The 20,186-nt window shown below is 44.5% G+C and overlaps 1 protein-coding gene across 3 annotated transcripts in view; it reads left to right on the top strand.

Moving 5' to 3' along the window:
* The window catches only part of SECISBP2 (SECIS binding protein 2), a 39,592-nt gene that overhangs the window by 9,923 nt on the left and 9,483 nt on the right, over positions 1-20,186 (top strand). For 2 of the 3 annotated variants that reach the window (XR_011497475.1, XM_044756834.2), the window contains exons 6-12: positions 1,408-1,486; positions 3,430-3,635; positions 4,810-4,932; positions 6,207-6,296; positions 7,634-7,766; positions 17,955-18,118; positions 18,821-18,959. Coding sequence is in view for 2 of the 3 variants with exons in the window: in XM_044756834.2 (XP_044612769.2) it covers positions 1,408-1,486; positions 3,430-3,635; positions 4,810-4,932; positions 6,207-6,296; positions 7,634-7,766; positions 17,955-18,118; positions 18,821-18,959 (934 nt within the window). In the remaining variant the exon portion in view is untranslated. The remainder of the gene's footprint in view (positions 1-1,407; positions 1,487-3,429; positions 3,636-4,809; positions 4,933-6,206; positions 6,297-7,633; positions 7,767-17,954; positions 18,119-18,820; positions 18,960-20,186) is intronic. The other variant, XM_044756835.2, reaches the window with a different exon arrangement.

Genomic DNA, 20,186 nt, shown 5'->3' with positions numbered 1-20,186 from the left:
TTACATACACGTTGCCTTAATGTACGTTCACACTCTTGAATTGTGTGGAGTTTCTTTTTTTAAATTTTCTGTCTAAAAGAAACCTTTTTTCCTAATTATATCAGTAGTGTCTTGAAACATCCGAAAAATATTAAGGAAAGAAAAGAAAACGTAGTTGTCTGAAATTGTACAACAAAGAGAAACCATGCTTATTAGCAATCTTTTTTTGTTTTTTTGAGGAAGGTTAGCCCTGAACTAACGTCTGTGCCCATCTCCCTCCAGTTTTTTTATATATGGGACGCCTGCCACAGCATGGCTTGGTAAGTGGTGGTGTAGGTCCGCTCTCTGGCTCCAAACCACTGAGCCCTGTGCTGCCGGATCGGAGCGCGTGAACTCAGCCGCTGCGCCACCGGGCCGGCCCCTGGTTAATCTTTTTTTGTATTGATACATTGTTGGAATTGAGGGGGATTTCCCTCAGTTTGGAATTATGCATATCTAAGGACTTGTGTTTAAGTTTTTAAAAGCTTTTTTGGCATTTTTTCCATGTCATTAAATATTTTTTGAAAACGTAACTGTTACATTGAATCTTTGCCATTGGTATCTATCATTGACTTAACTGTTCTTGAATAGTAAGCCATTTCTAATGTTTCATTGGCCTTGGTGAGCATGGGTATATTTACAAAAAGAATGGGCTGTGTTTAAATAGTTTTATTTTTTATTACTGGGCTCAAATGAAATGGCAAAGTGAGTAAATTTAAGAAGCAAATGAGCTTTAGAATTTATGTTAAATCCATTCAAATTAGAAGTTTTCAGTTTTCTTTTACCGTGGGTGCTGCTGGTCACTTTGAGGTCTCTCCTGATGTCCCCACGGCCCCCAGTGCTGTTCCATGCCTTGTGCTCCATGCATCTGGCACCTTTCTGTGCCTTTGAAAGGGAACACACCTTACGATGCTGATGTTTATTACCTTTGTGGACCTTTGGATGGATTTTTTGGAACTGTGGTGTGTGGGCATGGTGAACAAGGGCTTTCACACTCACTCAGGAGGTAGTGCAGCTGTAAGAATGGTGTAGGCACACCTGTGCTGACACGAATGTTGCCTGATAGATTGATCTTTTACAAGCTGCATGCTATGTGTGGCGTGATTGCATTATTGGAATCTGTATGAGACCGATCCACAGATGTTTGTCTTGTAGGCAAAGAAGTGGGGGGATGCTTGCCAAGCTGTAGACAGTGGGTGGTTTTTCCTCTAGAGAGTGAGATTGGGCAGAAGGGAGTAAGGTAACTTCTCATGTTATGTACTTACACATTTGGAAGTTTGATTAGTACATGTTTTGCAGGTTTTAAGGATGGCAAGGGAAACTATATTTAAAAATTAAATGATTACTGTCAATTTGAAGTAGTAAGAACATAACTGGTTTGCTTTTTAGGGTGAAATAGTGGTGACGAATACTAATCTGACTAAGTCTGTAATTGATGCTGCCGCCAGTCCATCTTCATGTACAAGAGGTAAGCGTGGCTACCAAATCTTAGTTTAAAAATCAGTCATCTATTTCCCATGTTCATTTTCTGTCCAGTGCAACTGAAATGTTTCTGTCTTGAAGCCTGCCTTAAGACAGCTGATGGGTTGTTGATACACTAACCATAAACGCCATCCCACCTGTGAGCACGGGGTGTAAGAGAGGAGCAGAGGGGCTAAATGAGATGGCCTGTCCGACTAAGCCAGAGCTTTGATGGACTGCCTTCAGTAGTGCCTGTACCAGAAGTCCTCAGAGGTTTTGGTGTCAGGACCCCAGTACTCTTTAAAAAGCCCTAGAGATTGGGGCTGGCCTGGTGGCACAGTGGTTAAGTTTACACACTCCACTTCGGTGGTCCAGGGTTTGCAGGTTTGGATCCCTGGCACGCACCTAGACACCGCTCATCAAGCCATGCTGTGGCTGTGTCCCACATATAAAATAGAGGAAGATTACCATAGATGTTAGCTCAGGGACATTCTTCCTCACCAAAAGAAACAAGCCCCAAAGAGCTGTTTATTTGCATTATAGCTATCAATATTTGAAATTAAAACTAAGAAATTTGAAAAATGCTAATTTGCTTAAAAGTAACAATAGGGGCTGGCCCCGTGGCCGAGTGGTTAAGTTCGTGCGCTCCGCTGCAGGCGGCCCAGTGTTTCGTTGGTTCGAATCCTGGGCGTGGACATGGCACTGCTCATCAAACCACGCTGAGGCAGTGTCCCACATGCCACAACTAGAAGGACCCACAACGAAGAGTATACAACTATGTACCGAGGGGCTTTGGGGAGGAAAAGGAAAAAAATAAAATCTTTTAAAAAAAAAAAAGTGACAATAATAAATCCATTACGTGTTAACATAGCATATTTTTATGAAAAATAACTATTTTCCAAAATTAAAAATCTATAGCAAGGGGGGCAGTCTTGTTTCACTTTTTTGCAACTCTTAAAGGTTTGCCTCAGCATTTGGCTGTTTCACTGTCCTGCGTCACACAGCCTCTGGAAAACCCCACTGTACGCTCAGGAGCCTGAGAGTGGGCAAGGCAGATGGCGCCTTCCTTCTATCAGGAGCACAGTTTTGACCCTGAGGACCCCAGAAACGGTCCTGGGAGCCTCATAGCCCACTTTGAGAACTGCTGATGTGTCTTGGCCTGGCCCAGAAGTAATATATTCAGAGAGAGTTCAGTAGATTCTGCTTTTGAAATTTTATAAGTAGCTTGTCCTAACGAAAGACATTTTTACAAAATTATTCCAAATACATTCAGAGTGTGTTTTCTCGTGTGTTCCCATGTTTGGCCTATACGTGGCTCAGTAAAGATCGTCAGTGTAGAGACGGCGCTAAGGATGTGCAGCTCTGGTGGCGAGGACGGTGCACCTGACCCTGTGGGATAGCTACAGGCTGCTGACATGACCTGCCCGGGTCCTGGCAGACGTCCTTTCCTTTTGTCTGTACATAGAGTTTCTCGGGCATATAAGGAGTAGTGCTGCTGTGCTTAAGGCTGTGTTCTGAAAAGAATGCTTTACCAGTTATGTGGTAGCTGCAGTCTATTGACCTCTGACTTCTCATGTCAAAGGGACACATCAAGGTCAGTAGGGCTAAAATTTGATCTTGAGCTCATTAATTCTGTGTGTATGCCACGGATGTAATTGTAGATTGTTGTTTTTCAACTAAAACTATTGTTTGTCTGCCCACCTGCACCCCAAAGTTAAAAGACTAGTTTTCTGGAAAATCAATTACCCTTAGAAGTTAATTCAGCATGCATGTCCTAAGAAGAAAAGCAAATTTAGTGAATATTGTAGTTTCCAAGAGAATGTTTTGAACAATAGCCTAAATTTAATTATGCTCTAAGTAATTACCTCATGTGATGCATGTTTGGAATTTTTTGAGGAATTTCTATTTAACTGTTGAGATTGTTCAACACTTTTGGTTGTCTTTGAGCAGAGTTATCTTGGACACCGATGGGTTATGTTGTTCGGCAGACATTATCTACAGAACCATCACCAGCCCCTAAAAATGTTACTTCCATGATAAATCTAAAGATGGTTGCTTCGTCAGCGGACCCTAAAAATGTTAGTGGGTCATCTTCTGAAGTTTTACCTTCGGATCCTTCCTACAAAGAGAAACACGTTGTCCATCATACCAGAAAGGTACTCATCACACTTTATGTTGATCTTCTCTACCACCATATAACCTTTTTATTTTTTATGAAATCCTAACTGAAAGTGTTTCATTCTGTACTGTAGTCACTAATCTGAGTTGGGTGTACTTGCACCTTGAAAAAAGAACAGGACCTCAGAACACAAGGAGCGGCTTTCATACATGAATGAGGACATACATTGTAGCCCTGTGGTCTTAAGACTTCTGTGGGCCACTTGGAGTTCTTTAAAGGAGAGATGCTGGGAAAGCTTATGTTCTGCCGTGTAAAGTGCTGCATTTCCCCCCCCCCCGTCTTTTTTTTTAATTGAGATAACATTGGTTTATAACATTATTTAAATCACCCCCCCCACCCCGTCTTTTATCTGTTGAATTTACGTTGCTCTTACCTACAAGGGTACATTTAGCGAAGTACTGAATTCCACATTTTGTGATCATCTTGCGTATGTTACTGATTCTTGGTTAATTGCAATTTACTTATTATAAGATAGCATTTCAAAATCCATTTTTGTCTTTCAGTTCAAATTATTTAAGCTGTCATTCTTATCGATCCCTAGATTTGTTTCTTGAAGAACCTTTTTTTGTCTTTGATTTGCATTGTGTACTGATAGGTTATTTTAGGTTGAAATATGGTCGTATTTGTCTACTGCAGTTGTTGCCTATCTTTTTGAGTGTGAGGATCCTTTTTGATATCCATAGTGTCATAGTCCATTCCACACAAATGGGAGCTGTGTCTTTACTCTGCATTGATTGAGGGAGAGTGTGCTGGTGACAATTACAGTGAAGTCAGGCCTGCGTTCCTGTTTCCCACAGCTTTATGCATGCATTTGAGGAACACAGGAGGTGGTAGTGAGACCCCTTTCGAGTCATGTGGAGACCGCCAGCTCTGAGACCCTGCCAGCATCTGGGCGCTGGCTGCACAGCAAGCTGCTGGCTGGTTCTGTGCTGTGGCTGCTAAGTTGCCATCGGAACCAGTTTTTCTAATGTGCGTTTAACACTCTGAGTTAATAGATTTTGCTTTATTTTCTCAGAATCCTTTTAAAAATTATTTTTAAATTACAGGTATAAGAAAAGTTTATTGTAGAAAATGGAATTAAACATCCATGGAATTAAACACTCTATTCAGTGTCCTAAAAATCCATGATTTTTGCTTTGTTTTTTTCCTAGTCCAAAGCATCACAAGGTGGCAATCCTGAACAAAATGAAGCCTCAAGAAAGAATAAGAAAAAAAAAGAAAAGTCTAAATCGAAATATGAAGTCCTGACTGTGCAAGAGCCACCAAGGATTGAAGTACATTTACATTCATTACTCCCCTTCTGTGACATCATAAATGGGGCTGTCTGAATAGAAATTTGGGTTCACACTGGTTTCCTAAGTGAGCACCTCAAAAACAGTTTAATAACTATTTCCCAAGGTTAGAGAAAATAGCTGTCACCCGTTTTCTTCATCTCTTCTTCATTTTGGGTCCCAGCACAGTGCCTGTCTCCTAGCGGGCACATGGTGGACATGTGAGTGAATGAATGGTCTACAGACAAAACCACTTGTCCTGCCATCTAATCATTTGTGTGCCCTGGTACTAATAGTTACCCCTCAGCATCGTCATCACCTGTTTCTTCCTTGCTTTGGCATGCTGGCTTGTGCACGGCCTCCTTTTCTATCCAGAAATCTTACTGTAATGAGCTTCAATAGAGAGGGAAATTTAGAGCACTGTAGATACATCGTGGGCCCTGGCCAAGGGACTGTCATGAACTCTGAGAGGGCTCTTTAGATTGTTGTCCCATGGGACTCCAGGAACGTTCCCTGTCCTTCAAGGAGCCGTCCTGGGTTCTGACAACATTTCTCCTGGGTCTGCAGTGCCAGACTCAGCAGCCTGGCTCCTAGTGCCCGTAGAAGAGTTCTTAGGGCTGCTTCCTGGGCCCAGCTTAGGGTCAAGCTCAGGGCATTCCTGCAAACCTGGGGCCTTCCGAGGCTCTTGGAACATTGCCTTGAGAATAGCGGGATTGTGTGTTTGAAGATGAACAACTGTGGCAGAGTGTTACGGTTGGGACAGTGCACATAATTGATATTTCTGCCCCTGTTTCCCACACAACTTCTGTAAGGCACCTGAAATGTTGACAGAGGCATTTTTAAGTGATTTTAACATTGTTGTGTAGAACCTGCTGCCCTTGCCCTTCTTCAGCCTGGGGTTAGCATACGTGACAGGATACTTCCATTTTCTGAGTCTAGGTTGACAGTTTCCCTAAGTCAACACAGTTGCTGAAAGATGTGTGCTTGAGCACTCGTGCCAGGGTGCTCGGGGCAGTTCTGTGGACTGCTTGGTGTGCCCACACCCTGGGGCCCCTGCTGGCTCTCAGGGGCAGGGGGATTAGCACTGTCGTCTTTAAATTTGTTCTAAGAGTAAAATAAAGCCGAAGACCAGTGTTACAGGTGTTTGGGCTATCGTACATCACCTTGAGAACTTTTATGGGACTTATTACAGAAAGAAAATATGAGTGAGGAAAAGGCGCCTTTGGGCGTATTTGCTTCTCTGATTCACAGAGCTAAAGGGTGTGTGGTTTACTTAGGATGCCGAGGAGTTTCCCAATCTGGCAGTTGCATCTGAAAGAAGAGACAGAGTAGAGTCTCCGAAATTTCAGTCTAAACCGCAGCCACAGGTAATTTTTAGATTGGAAACACAATTGCTTTGGGCTTAACTTTTCTTGCTGAACTAAACTCTTGAGAAAAACTGCTTTCCAGCCCTGTTTGTGTACCGAGACACGTGGTTTTGTTTTGATTCATTCCTTCACTGGAGAACACGTCCAGTCTGCTGAAACAGAATTGCTCTTAAGCTAAAATGTTTTGTCACTTTTCTAATAAGACTGTTGGTAACTGCCACTGCTGTATCAGAAAGGAGGGGGACACAAACTGCCTCTGGAACTTTGATTTAAAGAAAAAACGTTGAGTTGGTTTATTCAGGAAACAGAAGAATTCCTTTGTGAGGCAGTTATATCTGACAGAAGGAAAATAAGAGTCACCAAAATTTCACTCTGTAAGTGGTCAAACAGGGTGAAGAGGGGATTCTCCTTGTGCTCCAGCCCCACTGTGGGTTCAGGAATGACTTGTGGTTCATGTCTAGATGGAGAACCCACATACTTCTGGCTGTTTCCTCTCGAGCATGTGGATTGTCATGTTCCCTTTCAAAGTGGGGTAATTATTTTCACATTGGTGAAAAGTAAAATTCCAAACACTTGTACGAATTAACTTTGTGTTCGCATGTTATAATTTAGTCGTCCTCCATCCCTGCAGAGGTCTCTGTTGTCCGCCTTGCTGCACGTAGGCTCGGCCTTGACGTGAGCTCTCAGCCAGTGGGACTTTGGTGTCAGGGAAGAGAGCAGGGGGAGGAGAGCAGGATTGGAGGTGCTGAAGAGCTGAGACAGCGTGCCCGTACAACCCTCTGTACCGTCTCAAAACCCAAGTCACAGCTCTTTCAGGAATAATGTTTAGAGCACATCAGACTTTGTACCTAAATTTAGTACTCATCTGCTGGGTGTGCTTTGGACCTGTGTAAATTTTTGGCCACCTCCGCATGAGTCCCCGGTAGGCTGCTGTCTCACTTGGCAGTTGGAGAGTGAATGGTGCTAAGGAGGCAATAATACCAACCACTTAGCCTCACACACAGACTTTTATAGCCAAAGACTTGATATAACCTTGGTTTCTTGTCTGTAGTGTACACTGTTATTCACATTGGAGGTGTAGACAGACTCGTAGGTGGTTTAATATAAACGCAGACTTACGAAAGGAGGAGGAAGAAATAACCATGGTGGTAATATTGGCAGATAATACAGGATTGATTGGGTTTTTTCTTTAATTACTTCAATTTTTTTTATTTTAAGATTTTTGTAGTCTCTAAGTTTGTTTCATTTTATCTTTAGTAATGACTTTTTGTGATAAAGTGAAAGGCACAGTTTGTAAAATACAGTATTATAAATAAACTAATTTTTGAACTTTTTAGAATAATTTTAAAAATAGTGGAAAGAAGAGCCAAACTCCAGTACAGTTGGATTTGGGGGGAATGCTGACAGCACTGGAAAAGAAGCAGCACTCCCAGAATGCAAAGCAGTCCTCCAAGCCAGTGGTGTTCTCAGGTAAGAGTCCTTTCTTCTCGGACAAGTGGTTGCAAGTTCTTTTCAGATACACTATTTTCTCTTGTCATCGAAAGTCATTTACATGTAATCAAAACAGTCTGGTACTGGCATAAAGATAGATATAGACCAAAGGAATAGAAGTAAGAATCCAGAAATAAACTCACATGTCTATGGCCAGTGGACTTTTGACAAGGGTGCTAAGTTCATTAAAAGAACAAAGAACAATCTCTTCAAAAGTGGTGCAGGGACAACTGGATTTCACGTGCTAAAGAATGAAGCTGGACCCCTGCCTCACACCATATGCAAAAAGTAACTCAAAATGCATCAATGGCCTAAACATAAGAGCTAAAACCATAAAACTCTTAGGAGAAAACAGGGGTAAATCTTCATTACTTGGGATTAGACAGTGAACTTTTAGGTAGGATGCTGAAAGCACAATAATTTTGCAAAATATTGCAAATCATATATCTGCTAAAGGTTTAATATCCAAATATATAATAACAAATCTGCAACTCAACAACAAAGACAAACCCCCCCATTACAAAATGGGCAAAGGACTTGAAAAGACATTTCTCCAAAGAAGGTACCCAATAACACGTGTTAAATCCTCAACGTTAGTCATTAGAGAAATGCAGGTCGGAACCACAGTGAGACACTACTTCACATCTGCTATGATGACTATAATCAAAAACAAAACAACAAGCATTGGCAAGCATGTGGAGAAGTTGGAACCCTTGTACTATGTAGTGGAAATGTAAAATGGGGCAGCCACTTTGGCAAACAGTCTGGCAGTTCCTCAACATACTATATATAGAGTTATCATATGGCCCAGCAATTCCACTCCTCTGTCTTTACCGTAAAGAATTAAAAACAGACTCAGATACTTGTATGCCAGTGTTTATAGCAGCATCTTCACAATAGCCAGAAGGTGAAAACACCTCAAGTGTCCATCAACACATGTATAAATAAACAGAATGTTAATGCATACAATGGGATATTATTCAGCCTTAAAAAGGAGGGAAATTCTGACACATGTTACAACATGGATGAACCTTGAAAACATTGTGCTTAGTGAAATTAGCCAGTCATAAAAGGAAAAATATTGTATGATTCCACTTACATGAAGTATCTAGAATAGGTGAATTCGTAGATAGAGAATAGCTTAGAGGTTACAGGGGCTAAGGGGAGGGGAAATGGGGAGTTACTGTTTAATGGGGACAGATGTTCAGTTTGGAGCATGAGAAAGTTTTGGAAATGGATAGTGGCAGTGGTTGCACAACATTGTGAATGTAATTAATCGCACCGAATTGTGCACTTAAGAACAGAATAGTACATTTGATGTTAGGAATATTTTGCCACAAATGTTTGTGGTTTTTTTTTTCCTTAAAGATTGGCACCTGAGCTAACAACTGTTGCCAATCTTCTTTTTTTTTTTTCCTGCTTTTTCTCCCCGAATCCCCCCAGTACATAGTTGTATGTTTTAGTTGTAGGTCCTTTTAGTTGTGGTATGTGGGATGCTGCCTCAACGTGGCCTGATGAGCCCTGCCATGTCTGCACCCAGGATCCGAACCAGCAAAACCCCGGGCCGCTGCTGCGGAGTGCGCGAACTTAACCACTCAGCCACGGGGCTGGCCCCTACCACAGATGTTTTAAAAGTTATTTAAATATGATGACTTTAAGAAATAGATCTTATTAAAAGATGAGTTCCTCATTTATATGATGACATTGTGTACCTAAAAATCTTAGGGTATGTAAGTGTCCTGTATAGTTTAGGAAGCTGCATCTCATAGAAACGAATGACCTGCTTGTGCACGGGGACGCAGCTCATTGCGTAAGCTCAATGCTGATGCCATCATCCTCTCTTCTGAAACAGCTTGCCTTAGAGCCAAAACAGGTGAAATTGGCAGTGTGTCATAGAAAGAAACATGCACATTTGCCAGTATAGTCTTTTAAGTATATTTCCTCCTTCTGAGGCAGTTTATTTATTTATTTGAAATATAACTGCATTTTTAAAAAGAAAATACAAGTACCCAGGGAAATGGTAAAGAAGCTTACTTTATTCTTTTTCTGAAGCATTTTAAAGCAACTTGTAGGCGTCCTATCATTTCGCCTGTAAGTAGCTCAGTCTGCCTCCCTAACTGGTGCTGTTTACTATGGCTTTAGTCTCAGGACTGCTGAGCGTGATCTGTCTCTTCAGGGGAGGTGGGATCTTTTTTCTCTGGAAAGTTTTCAAACATCCAGAAAAGCCGAGTAAATGTATAGTGAACTCTGTACTCACCACCTACACTGTACGATTGCTAGCTGTTTCTTTCTGTCACATAAGCATCCCAGGGGTCAGCAAACTATGGCCCACTGGCCACCTCTTGTAAATAGAAGTTTTATTAGAACACAGCCGGTACCTCTTCATCTGATTATCTGTGGCTGTTTGGGAGCGGTAACGGCAGTCAAGTATTGCAGCACGCATGTGTTTCTAAGCCCAAGATAGGTACTGTCTGGCCCTTTAAGGAAAAGTAGGCTGACTGTGATCTAGCCATCCATCAGTATGTTTTAGTTCTCGTTTCAAAATAAGTTGCACACTTCAATATATTTTATATCCTATGTGTTGCAGCATTTATTAACTAGAGTTCAATATTTATTTATGGTTCTCTTATTTTTTCCCTCAGAGGTAAAATATGCAAATGATGAAATGCATGGATCTTAAGTGCACCATTTGAAGAGTTTTGGCAAACAGATAATTCTGTGTAACCCGAGCTCCCAGCCACGTAGAGCCCACCAGCACCCTTGAAAGTTTCCTCAGGCTTTTTCTAGCCAGTCCCGGCTGCTGCCCTAAGCACACTTGGCTCTGATTTTTTTCTGCCATAGGTTAGTTTCTCCTGTTCTAGAAGCTCATAGAAATGGAATCTTACAGTGTACGCCCCTTTGTGTAAGGCTTCTTTGACTCAGCACAGTATTTTTGAGATTTGCTCCTGCTGTGTATGTATATCAGTAGTTGCTTTTTGTTTTTTATTAGGTGAAATTCATATAACATAAAATTAACTATTTTTAAAGTATACAATTCAGTGGCATTTAATACATCACCACCTCTGTCTAGTTCCAAAACATGTTCATCACCCCAAAAGGAAACCCTGTACCCATTAAGCTCCCATTTTCCCCATCCTCTCAGTCCCTGGTAACAACTGGTCTGTGTTTTCCCTGTGGATTTGCCTGTGACATTTTGAATGGAATCATACAACATGTGCCTTTCATGTCGATCTTTCACTTAGCATGTCTTAGATTCGCGTCCGTCTTCATGTATAGTGTTTCACTAGTTTTTATGACTGAGTCATAGTCCATTGACCACAATTTGTTTGTCCATTCATTGGTGGATGGACATTTGGGTTGTTTCCACCTTTGGGCTGTTGTGAATAATAATGCTATGGATATTCGTGTACACGTGTGTGTTTGAGTAGCTGTTTTCAATTCTCTTGGGAGTGGAATTGCTCAGCCACGTGGTAGGTATATATCTAGTTTATAAATTTGCCAGATCTTCTTGCAAACTGCTTGTGTACTGTTTTACACTCACTAATAATGTGTGGGAAGTTCTAGTGGTTCCACATCCTCACCAACGTTTGGTATAACTGTTGCTCTTCTTAATTTTAGCTATTGTGGTGGGGCTGGAGGTGGGATATTTTTGAAGCTGAAGATTCTAAACGCTGTTTCTCCCTTGGATCATTTTATATGGGTTGCTGAATGATATAGTGAGCAATTTCCTAAATAGCCTTAAGGGGCTACAGCGGAAGCAAGTTTTATGTGACACTGTCATAGTGATCTTTATTAAAAGCCTGGAGTACAATCTTAAAATGTCTGGATGCAGTTAATGTCAGCTGGAGTGCGGTGGCTGAGGCACCAGTGGACAGTGCATTCCTGAACCCAGTGTTGTGTTGTCGCGCTGTCTTCCCAGGACCGCCTGCAATGGCCTTACCTGCGAGCAGGCTGAAAATGCAGGTTTTGGGCACGCCTCAGATGCGGTATGTTAGACGCGCCAGGCACGGGATCTGGGAGTGGGAATTTTTCTTTTCTTTTGTCTTTGTTTTTTACTTCTTATTATGGAAAATTTAAAACATCATTAAAAGTGGAGAGAATTTGATGAACTCTGCCACCATGTGCACCTTACCCAGCTCCAACGATTATCAGCATTTTGCCAGTCTTGTTGCATCTGTAACCCTACTTTTTTTTCCCTGAAGTATTTTTTTTTTTTTTTTTAAAGATTTTATTTTTTCCTTTTTCTCCCCAAAGCCCCCCGGTACATAGTTGTGTATTCTTCGTTGTGGGTTCCTCTAGTTGTGGCATGTGGGACGCTGCCTCAGCGTGGTCTGACGAGCAGTGCCATGTCCGCGCCCAGGATTCGAACCGACGAAACACTGGGCCGCCTGCAGCGGAGCGCGCGAACTTAACCACTCGGCCACCGGGCCAGCCCCTCCCTGAAGTATTTTAAAGAAACTTGTAGGTCATTTCATCTATAAGCACCTCAGTCAGCATCTCTAACTGATGGTGATTTTATCTTTAACTGAATTACCCTGCCATCCTCCCATCTAATAATATTAATGATTATTTCTTGTCATCATCTTGTTTCCAGTCTCTATTTAAAATTTTTGATTGTCTCAACAATTTTGGTCATTTTATATCAGGATCCAGTTTCACATCACGTGTCTGAGTAATTCTTAGATGCACCAGAGCTTGAGACCACTGCCCCCTTAGACAGCGTTCCCTCCAACTTGGTTTTCTCAACTTGTCTTGTCTTGGCAAAAGCCTGGAGTGCTCTTGCTGTGTATCACTGTTCTCAGACCAATCCAGGTGCTTTGGTGGAAGTTGATAATGTATGGATTGTCTATGGGCCAACTCAGCTTGTCCTCAACAGTTAGCATTGGGCTTATTTTGTACTTTTTGGTGAGATGGTCAGTCAGATGTAGTCATGAGAGGACATGGGAGGGACTCAAGAAAAAAGAAAATGCTTATTATACCCCTGGGTTTAGGCCAGGGCCTTTTTTGGGGTTTCCACTGGAAAGGTGAGGCAGGGCAGGGCACATGGTTTGGGATTGGCCAGTTTGGATAATCTTGGTGAGTTCTAGGTTTCAGTGTGGTCCCCAGTTGTCTGGTACCTGGCGCTGGGGTGATTAAGACAGAGGGTACTCCCTCCTGGGCACTGGTCGCGTAGCGGAGGTCTGGCTCTGGCTTGTTTGGTTTGCATGTCACAGGCGTGCTGTTGCTGTCTCTCAGAGTGGCTGCCTCGTTCGGGGCAGACTCTCCCTAGCTAGAAAGGTTTTAGGATGTCAAAACGTCATAATGTGTAGAAAATAAGTATATACACACACACGCACATACATACATATCCATGCACACTGCAGGGCTTCACTCATTTCCCAGCAGACATTAGCATAGCCTGGACGTGTTTCAGAGCAAGTGTTTCGTGTGTACCCTGTATCACCCCCAGAGGAATCTGCACAGTGCCCTGCCCAGCCTCTGATTCTGGAGTATAGCAACCCGGGGAGCCTGCCGGGAAGTCTTTTGTTGCATGAGGTTCTCTCCATACTTCATAGAAGTATGTGGTGTTGACTAGTTGGAAATTGAGGAGGGGCGGCCACACTCAGTGGCGATAGTTCTGTCATTGTTGGTGTTGAATCATAACTGGAGGAGGAGAGGGCAGTGCCAGCAGTCAGCGGTTTGAGGTCCCCTGTTGTGATAGGACTTCATCGCGAATGCATGTGAGAACAGGAAAGGGTGCTAAAGCGGAGCTTGGTCTCACACCATTCAGCTTACGTCTTGTCCCATATCCATTCTTGTGTGCTCTCTTGAGTGTTGCAGTGTACCAGTATTGCACTACAGTGTGCACAGTTCAGCACACCCCTCTTCAGAGCCCAGCAGGTCAGCTCGCAGGGACTGCAGTGGTGGATGGAGGCAACCAGGTGGTCGTGTCAGGCAGAGGGATCCATGAAGTCTGTAACAGTATAAAGTGGAATAACTATGTCTGACACCTGTTTATTCCACGTGTAAACTATGGACTGAATGTTCCAGACCTCCAGTCAAAGGTGAAAGCAGGAAAAGGGGAGGAACTGCCTCTGAGGGGGTAGGAGGTGGCTCTTTTGCAACTAGGTTCAAGTTGGACATTTTGGCTGGAATCATGTATGAAGTAAACAGTTTAGTGAAGCGTGGGCGAGGCGTTCCCTCACATCATATTTTTAAGTAGTTTGAGGCAGTTGGATTGTGAGGCTGGGATCTTGACGGTATTGAAATGATATTTTGACCAGAGATTCCAGGAATGCCCAAATCCTGTTACCTTCCCTTTTGACATCACTAGTGGAACCGTCTGAAGTAAAAATTAACCAAATGGAATTCAAAATTCCTCTTTATTTTTAGCTGACAATGCCAAATACCCCTCTGCAGGCTTTGTGGCTAGAACACAACTTAACTCACAGGTCTTTGGGGTCTCACGTATGTTCTGGAGCCTGGATCAGGTCTTCCAAGCAGGCTGGCTGGGTTGAGGAGGGGGAGAGGCACACGTTTACCAGCAGCGTGGGGAAGAGTAGCCCTGGCCACTTAGCTGACATTGTCATTAAACCTGAGATATGCTTCTTGTAGACAGCAAAGGGTCATATCTTTCCTTTATGCAGTCTGGCAGTCTCTGCCTTTTGAGTGGGGTGTTTTGTCCATTCACATTTAATGTATTTGTTACTGAGGTTGGATTTATTATGCTTTTGCTATTTTATTCTGATTCTGTCTTATTTGTTCCTCTGTTGCTCCTTAACTGCCTTCTTTTATGTTGAATAAATATTTTTAGAGTACCATTTTGATTCCTTTGTTGATTTTTTTCTTTAGTTTTAAAAATTATTTTCTTTGTTTCTCTAGGGATTACATTGTAAGTCTTAGTTGATGTGTTGGAGAGCCTTTACTCCAGTATGACTGTTTCCTTCCTCCTCCTTTGGGCAGCTGTTGTCATAGGTTACAGCAAACATACAGCATTGTAATTAGTGCTTTATGCAGTCATATCTTTTAAAGAAGTTGAGAGAAGAAATGAGGAAAAAGCTCACATTTACCAGTTTTATATTTGTGATTTTAGTGTTTTTATTCCTGTGGATTCAGTTGCCATCTGGTGTCACTTCTTCCAGTCCTTCTTCTGAAGCATTTCCTTTCGTATTGTCCGGAAGCTCTCTAAGAAGCAGACTCTCTGTCTTTGTTTATTTAGGAACATCTTTATTTTGCTTCCATTTTTTGAAGGCTAGTTTTTCTGAGTATAGAATTCCTCATTGACAGTTTCTCCAAGACTGAATGTCATTCCACTGCCCTCTGGTTTCCACTGTTTGCAGTGAGAAGTCAAGTATGACTTGAATTGTTCCCCTTTCTGTGACGCGTTGTTCAGTCTCTTCCTGCTTTTCCATAGTTTCTCTTTGTTTTGACCATCTGCAGTTTGACTGTGATGTGTCCAGGTGTGGAGCTCTGTATTTATCCTACTTTTGATTGGTTGTAGTTTTTGGCTCTGTAGATAAATGTTTTCATCAAATTTGGGAAGTTTAGGGCCATTATTTCTTCAAAGAATTTTTGTTGTTCCCTCTCTCCTCTCCTGATACTCCCATTCTATGTACAGTCACGTGCTGCATAATGATGTTTTAGTCAGTGATGCACCGCATGTATGATGGTGGTCCTATGAGATGATTGCCGTGTGGCCGTTAGGTGTGTAGTGGGCTCTACTGTCCAGGTTTGTGTAATTACACTCTGATGTTCACACGGTGAAGGTGCCTAATGATGCATTCTCAGAAGGCGTTCCCGTCATTAAGTGACGCATGATTGTGTATTGACAGCCTGATGCTGCCCCACAGGTCTCTGAGGCTCTGCTCATTGTTTTCAGTCTTTTTAAGTCTTTCTTTAAATGGAATATTTTCTATTGATTTATCTTTGAGTTCCCTGATTTTTCTACCATCTCAAATCTGTTCAGCCACCATGCTTTATAATTTCTATTTATTGAAATCCTTTGTTTAAATCTGTTCTTGTAGTTGCCTTGAAGTCTTGGTCTGCTGCATCCTGCAGCTGGGGACACTCAACGACAGTTTCTGTTAAGTTCCTTTTTCCTTACTATGGATCACAATTTCTTGTTTCTTTGAAAGTCTCAAAATTTTTTGTTTAATACTGAATGTTTTGATTAATATAGCAACTCTGGATTATGATTTTTTCTTTCTTAGAGTAATGATGGTGATGGTTTTCTTCCTTTTAAGTAACTGCCCTGATCTGAATCTGCAGGCTGTCTTCCCCGTGGTATGTGGTTGATGTCTCTGCCTATGTTTTCTTGTTTTTGTTTTGTTTTTGGCTTGCCTTGCCAGGCATCACCCCTGTGTCTACAGAGCACAGATGGGTCAGAGGTTGTGCTCAAACATCTTGAGACTACACAACCTCCACTGTGTGTTCACAGGTCTGTGTGGGCTCAGAGCTCATTCAGCCCTCACGCCATGGTCAGGTCTGCCTGGCGCAGTTTCTGCTGGGCCTCGTGTCTCCTATACATGCACGTGGGCTCTGACATTGCCTAGGAGTGTGTGGGTAGCCTGGCTCTTGCCTTGCTGCACACGCACAGAGCCAGCCCGGATGTATGGGGTGTGCATCTCCCTGAGGCTGCTCTCCTCCTGGGAATCCTGGAAGGCTCCACCTGGTCAGCGGCTCTGTACTTGCCCACAGAGGATGGCACCCCAGGCTGGCTGAGCTGCTGCGCCCTCCCTGTTTGCCAAGATCACCTCTCTGAGTGACCACACTCTAAATCCAGCAAGCCCCTTCTAAAGGCAGAAACAGTGGAGCTGCTGGTTTTCCCCGCCTTTCTGCCTGGGTCGAATTAGCAGAGCAGGGATAGGATGGGAGCAGCCCAGGCCAGACCCCCGACCAGGCTGTCCTCACCTGGAGTTAGTGGACGCTCCTCGGTTTGTGGTGGGCCTTTGGTCACTTTCTGGAGGGCCGACATGATTGTTTTGGCAGTTTTGTCCAGCTTGATGGCTGCTTTTGGGGGAAGGTTGGTTGACCTCCTCACTCTGCCTTGGGAAGGGACTCCCCAAGACCCACTGTTAACGCTCTGTGAAGAGTTGCCTGGCAGTGGGGTGCAGATAGGAGGGACCAGGGCTGGAGGGCCTGGGCGGCAGGTGTTGCAGGAGGCCAGTTGAGGTTCTGAACTTGGAGGTGGCATTGGAGTTGGGGTGAGTGAGCAGATGTACAGGGCTGCCTGTCAAGCAGAGCTGATGAGAACAACAGAGACAGTCACCAGTACTTTTCAAGCATAGCATGGGAGCAAGGCTCCAAAGATGAGCTACTGTGCCATGGCCACCGCTAGAAGCAGCCTGGAGCAGGGTGTAGAGGGCCTGCGTGCTCTGAAGCAGGGAACTGGGCAGGTGAGACTTACTGGACATAGGCAACTGACAAAACACCAGCAACTTAAACGGGCTATGCCAGAATTAGGGAATGCGGGCTAAAGAATGTTAGGAAAAATATTGATGGTTGTTCAAGGTGGACAGTAGGTACGTGGGGTTTGTTGTTGTACTGTTGTCTTTTCTTTGGTGTGTGCTTGGAAGTTTTCCTGAAGAGTGGGAAACACATGCACAAGTGAACTGTTTCCTTGGAGCAGGAACAAGGTGGGAAGTGGAGCAGATCTGGAAGGTACAGTGGAAGTCTCCGGTAGTAGTGGTGATGCTGTGTCGACTGTGTGCAGGGATTGCCACCTGCTGCATGTGAGGGGATTTGGAAAGTATGTTTATGTCTGGAAAACTCAAGAGAATCAACCAGAAGTAGTATTAGAGTCTTGTAAGGGCTAAATTTATAAGGTAGCTAGATAGAAGATAAACATGCGAAACTAGTGGCCGACTTCGGCAAAGGCACTGTCAGCTGAAGGTGGTGGCGGAGACTTACTCAGAAGAGCCGGCCTAAATACGAACTACCTGAAAATATCCTTGTCCAAAAGTGAGATCCACACCTCAGCAGACTACTGGGAACCAGGAGATTCGACTACAGTTAAGCAATAAATGTTTTAGATCTCTACCAAAAGGTACTAGATTTTATTGAGAACCATTGCCAATTGGAAGAAGGTCTAGGGACAGTTTGGTGAGGATGAGGAAGGCGGGCGGCGTGGGGCCCTGAGGCGGGCGGCCCACAGGCGCGGCCTGAGGCCTGTGTCCTGCTGTGTTGCAGTCGGAGCGGTGCCGGTCCTCTCCAAAGACGCCATGTCCCAGAAGGGCCACCGCTTCAGCCAGGTGAAGACCCCGCACAACCCCCTGGACTCCAGCGCCCCCCTGATGAAGAAGGGGAAGCAGAGAGAGGTCCCCAAAGCCAAGAAGCCCACCTCGTTGAAGAAGGTGTGTGGCGTTCATTGAAACGGGGCGCTGGGAGGCCTGCTCACTCTCCCTGGCCCTGGCCTCCTTTCAGCTCTTAGGCTGTTCGAGTTTAACGTTCGCCGTTTTTGAATGTGCCGCGTCAAGATGCGTGCACACTTCTCTGCAGAATGGTGCCTCGCTCTCCCCACGTGATGTGGTGGAGTGTGTGAAGCAGGGTGGCCTCGGCTGCTGGACAGGGAAACCCTTCTGTCCTGTGCTCTGCAATGACATGGACAGGAAACCAGAAATAGGAGTCTCGTTTTCCTCATTCACACTGTCTACCCTCACGCTCCCTCAGTGACCTGTCTGTTTAGATTGGGTGAATAGTGGGCGCTTCTGGTGGACCTTCTGTTAGGATTGTCACACATATCCTTCATTCACTTCTCAGCAGCCTGGGGGTGTGGTTGGTCTCAGCTGGGGAATGAGTGTCTTGCCTGGGGCCAAGTGGCTGCCGAGCTGCACACTTGCATCAGTGCCCAGGTCTTGGGTGCCCTGCTCTGTGCACCAGGGGGACTTTCTGCTCCTGGGTGGCAGGTAAGAGGGCTGGGCCAGCCCCCGGGGGATTAGGGAGTAAGGGCACAAACAGGCACACTGCTGACAAGCTGAACTTGGGTGGCTTATTTTGCAGAAAAGCTTATAAAGTACAAGAATTTAAGTGTTTTAATCGTTTATTTAATTTTAAAGATTATTTTGAAAGAACGTCAGGAGAGAAAGCAGCAGCGTCTCCGGGAAAATGCTGTGAGCCCAGCTTTCGGCAGTGATGGCGCTCAGGATGCAGAGAGCGGCGGTGATGACCGTGCCCTCGAGCAGGCAGACCCCTCAGGTACCCGTTGAGGGTTGCTTCTTAAAGAATTCTTCATTGGGGGCAGCCGTGCATGCAGCAGCCTGCCTGGAGCTTTGCCAGCCCCTGGCTCCTGTGTGGGGAAAGCACTCGGTGTCAAGGCTCAGGAATGCAGAAGTGTTCAGGCTCCCAGCTTGACAGTGAGAGGAGTCCCCGTGGGTGGGCGGAGCTGCTGGTGCCTCTGCTTGTGGGGGTCTGAGGGACAGGAGTGAGGCCCCAGAGATAGATCTGTGTGGCATTGGATGGTCCTCGAAACTTGAAGTAGCTGTGAGATTTAACACCATTGGCTGCAGAGCTGCGTTCCCACGAGTGTGCGAGACACGGTGTCATAGAAAAGTACCTGTTTACCTTGAAGTAAGCTTTTTATTTAAGAATACGTTCGGGACAATCCACAAATCACAGGTCGCAAGGGTACAGTTTGAGGACTTTTACAAAGTGAGTTCTGCGCCCAGTTGAGGAGCAGAACGGCTCCACGGTCCCCGCACCCCCGGCCTGAGGCCTGGCCTCGACCGCAGCCCCACCAACGAGCCTTTGGGTGTTGTTCCAGTGGAATCTGGCAGCGTGTGCCCCTCTGGCCAGGAGTATGTCTGTGGCCTGTAGGGGTAGTTCCAGATCGTCATTGCTGCAGAGCATGCCAAGTGGTGGGGGGCGTTCGGGGAGCTTCCATGGGGGCCTTTGGAAGCAGGATGTGGGATGTGAGCACCCTCTCCTGCCTGGCATTTCCCAGGCACACTGAGGGCCTGGTCCGCTGCCGTCCAGCCTTGGCGGCTCCTGCCACACAGCCTTCCAGGGGTTGTACAGCTCCGCCCGGGGTGGAGGCTGGCCCACGGGCTGTTGTCTTTGTGCTGTTGGCCATCCTGGCGGGTGAATTCCTTCTCCTGGAGGTCTCTTACCTCACTTGCACTTGGAAGTCTCTGGAAGTAACCGTTTGTAACTGTAGGCTATTACCAAGTCCCGTCTGGTGTGTAAACAGGTTGAGGCACCCCTGTAGTTCAGGGGTTTGAGTTCAGCTCTTACTTGCTACAGGAACGGTCTCAAGCGTTTCAGTGCAGAAATTCAGAACTAACAACCTGATTTTAAAACTTTCTGATAGGAACTTGTTCTGGTTAAATTTCAAAATTGGAAAGTAAATTTTGCCACTGAACTGCATACTAAAAAATTGTTAAAATGGTCAATTTTATAGATATTTTGCCACAGTAAAAGTAACTA

The sequence above is a fragment of the Equus asinus genome, chromosome 23 (assembly GCF_041296235.1).
Source record: "Equus asinus isolate D_3611 breed Donkey chromosome 23, EquAss-T2T_v2, whole genome shotgun sequence".
In the NCBI taxonomy this organism is placed as follows: Eukaryota; Metazoa; Chordata; class Mammalia; order Perissodactyla; family Equidae; genus Equus; species Equus asinus.
This window is presented reverse-complemented; position numbering and strand designations above follow the sequence as displayed.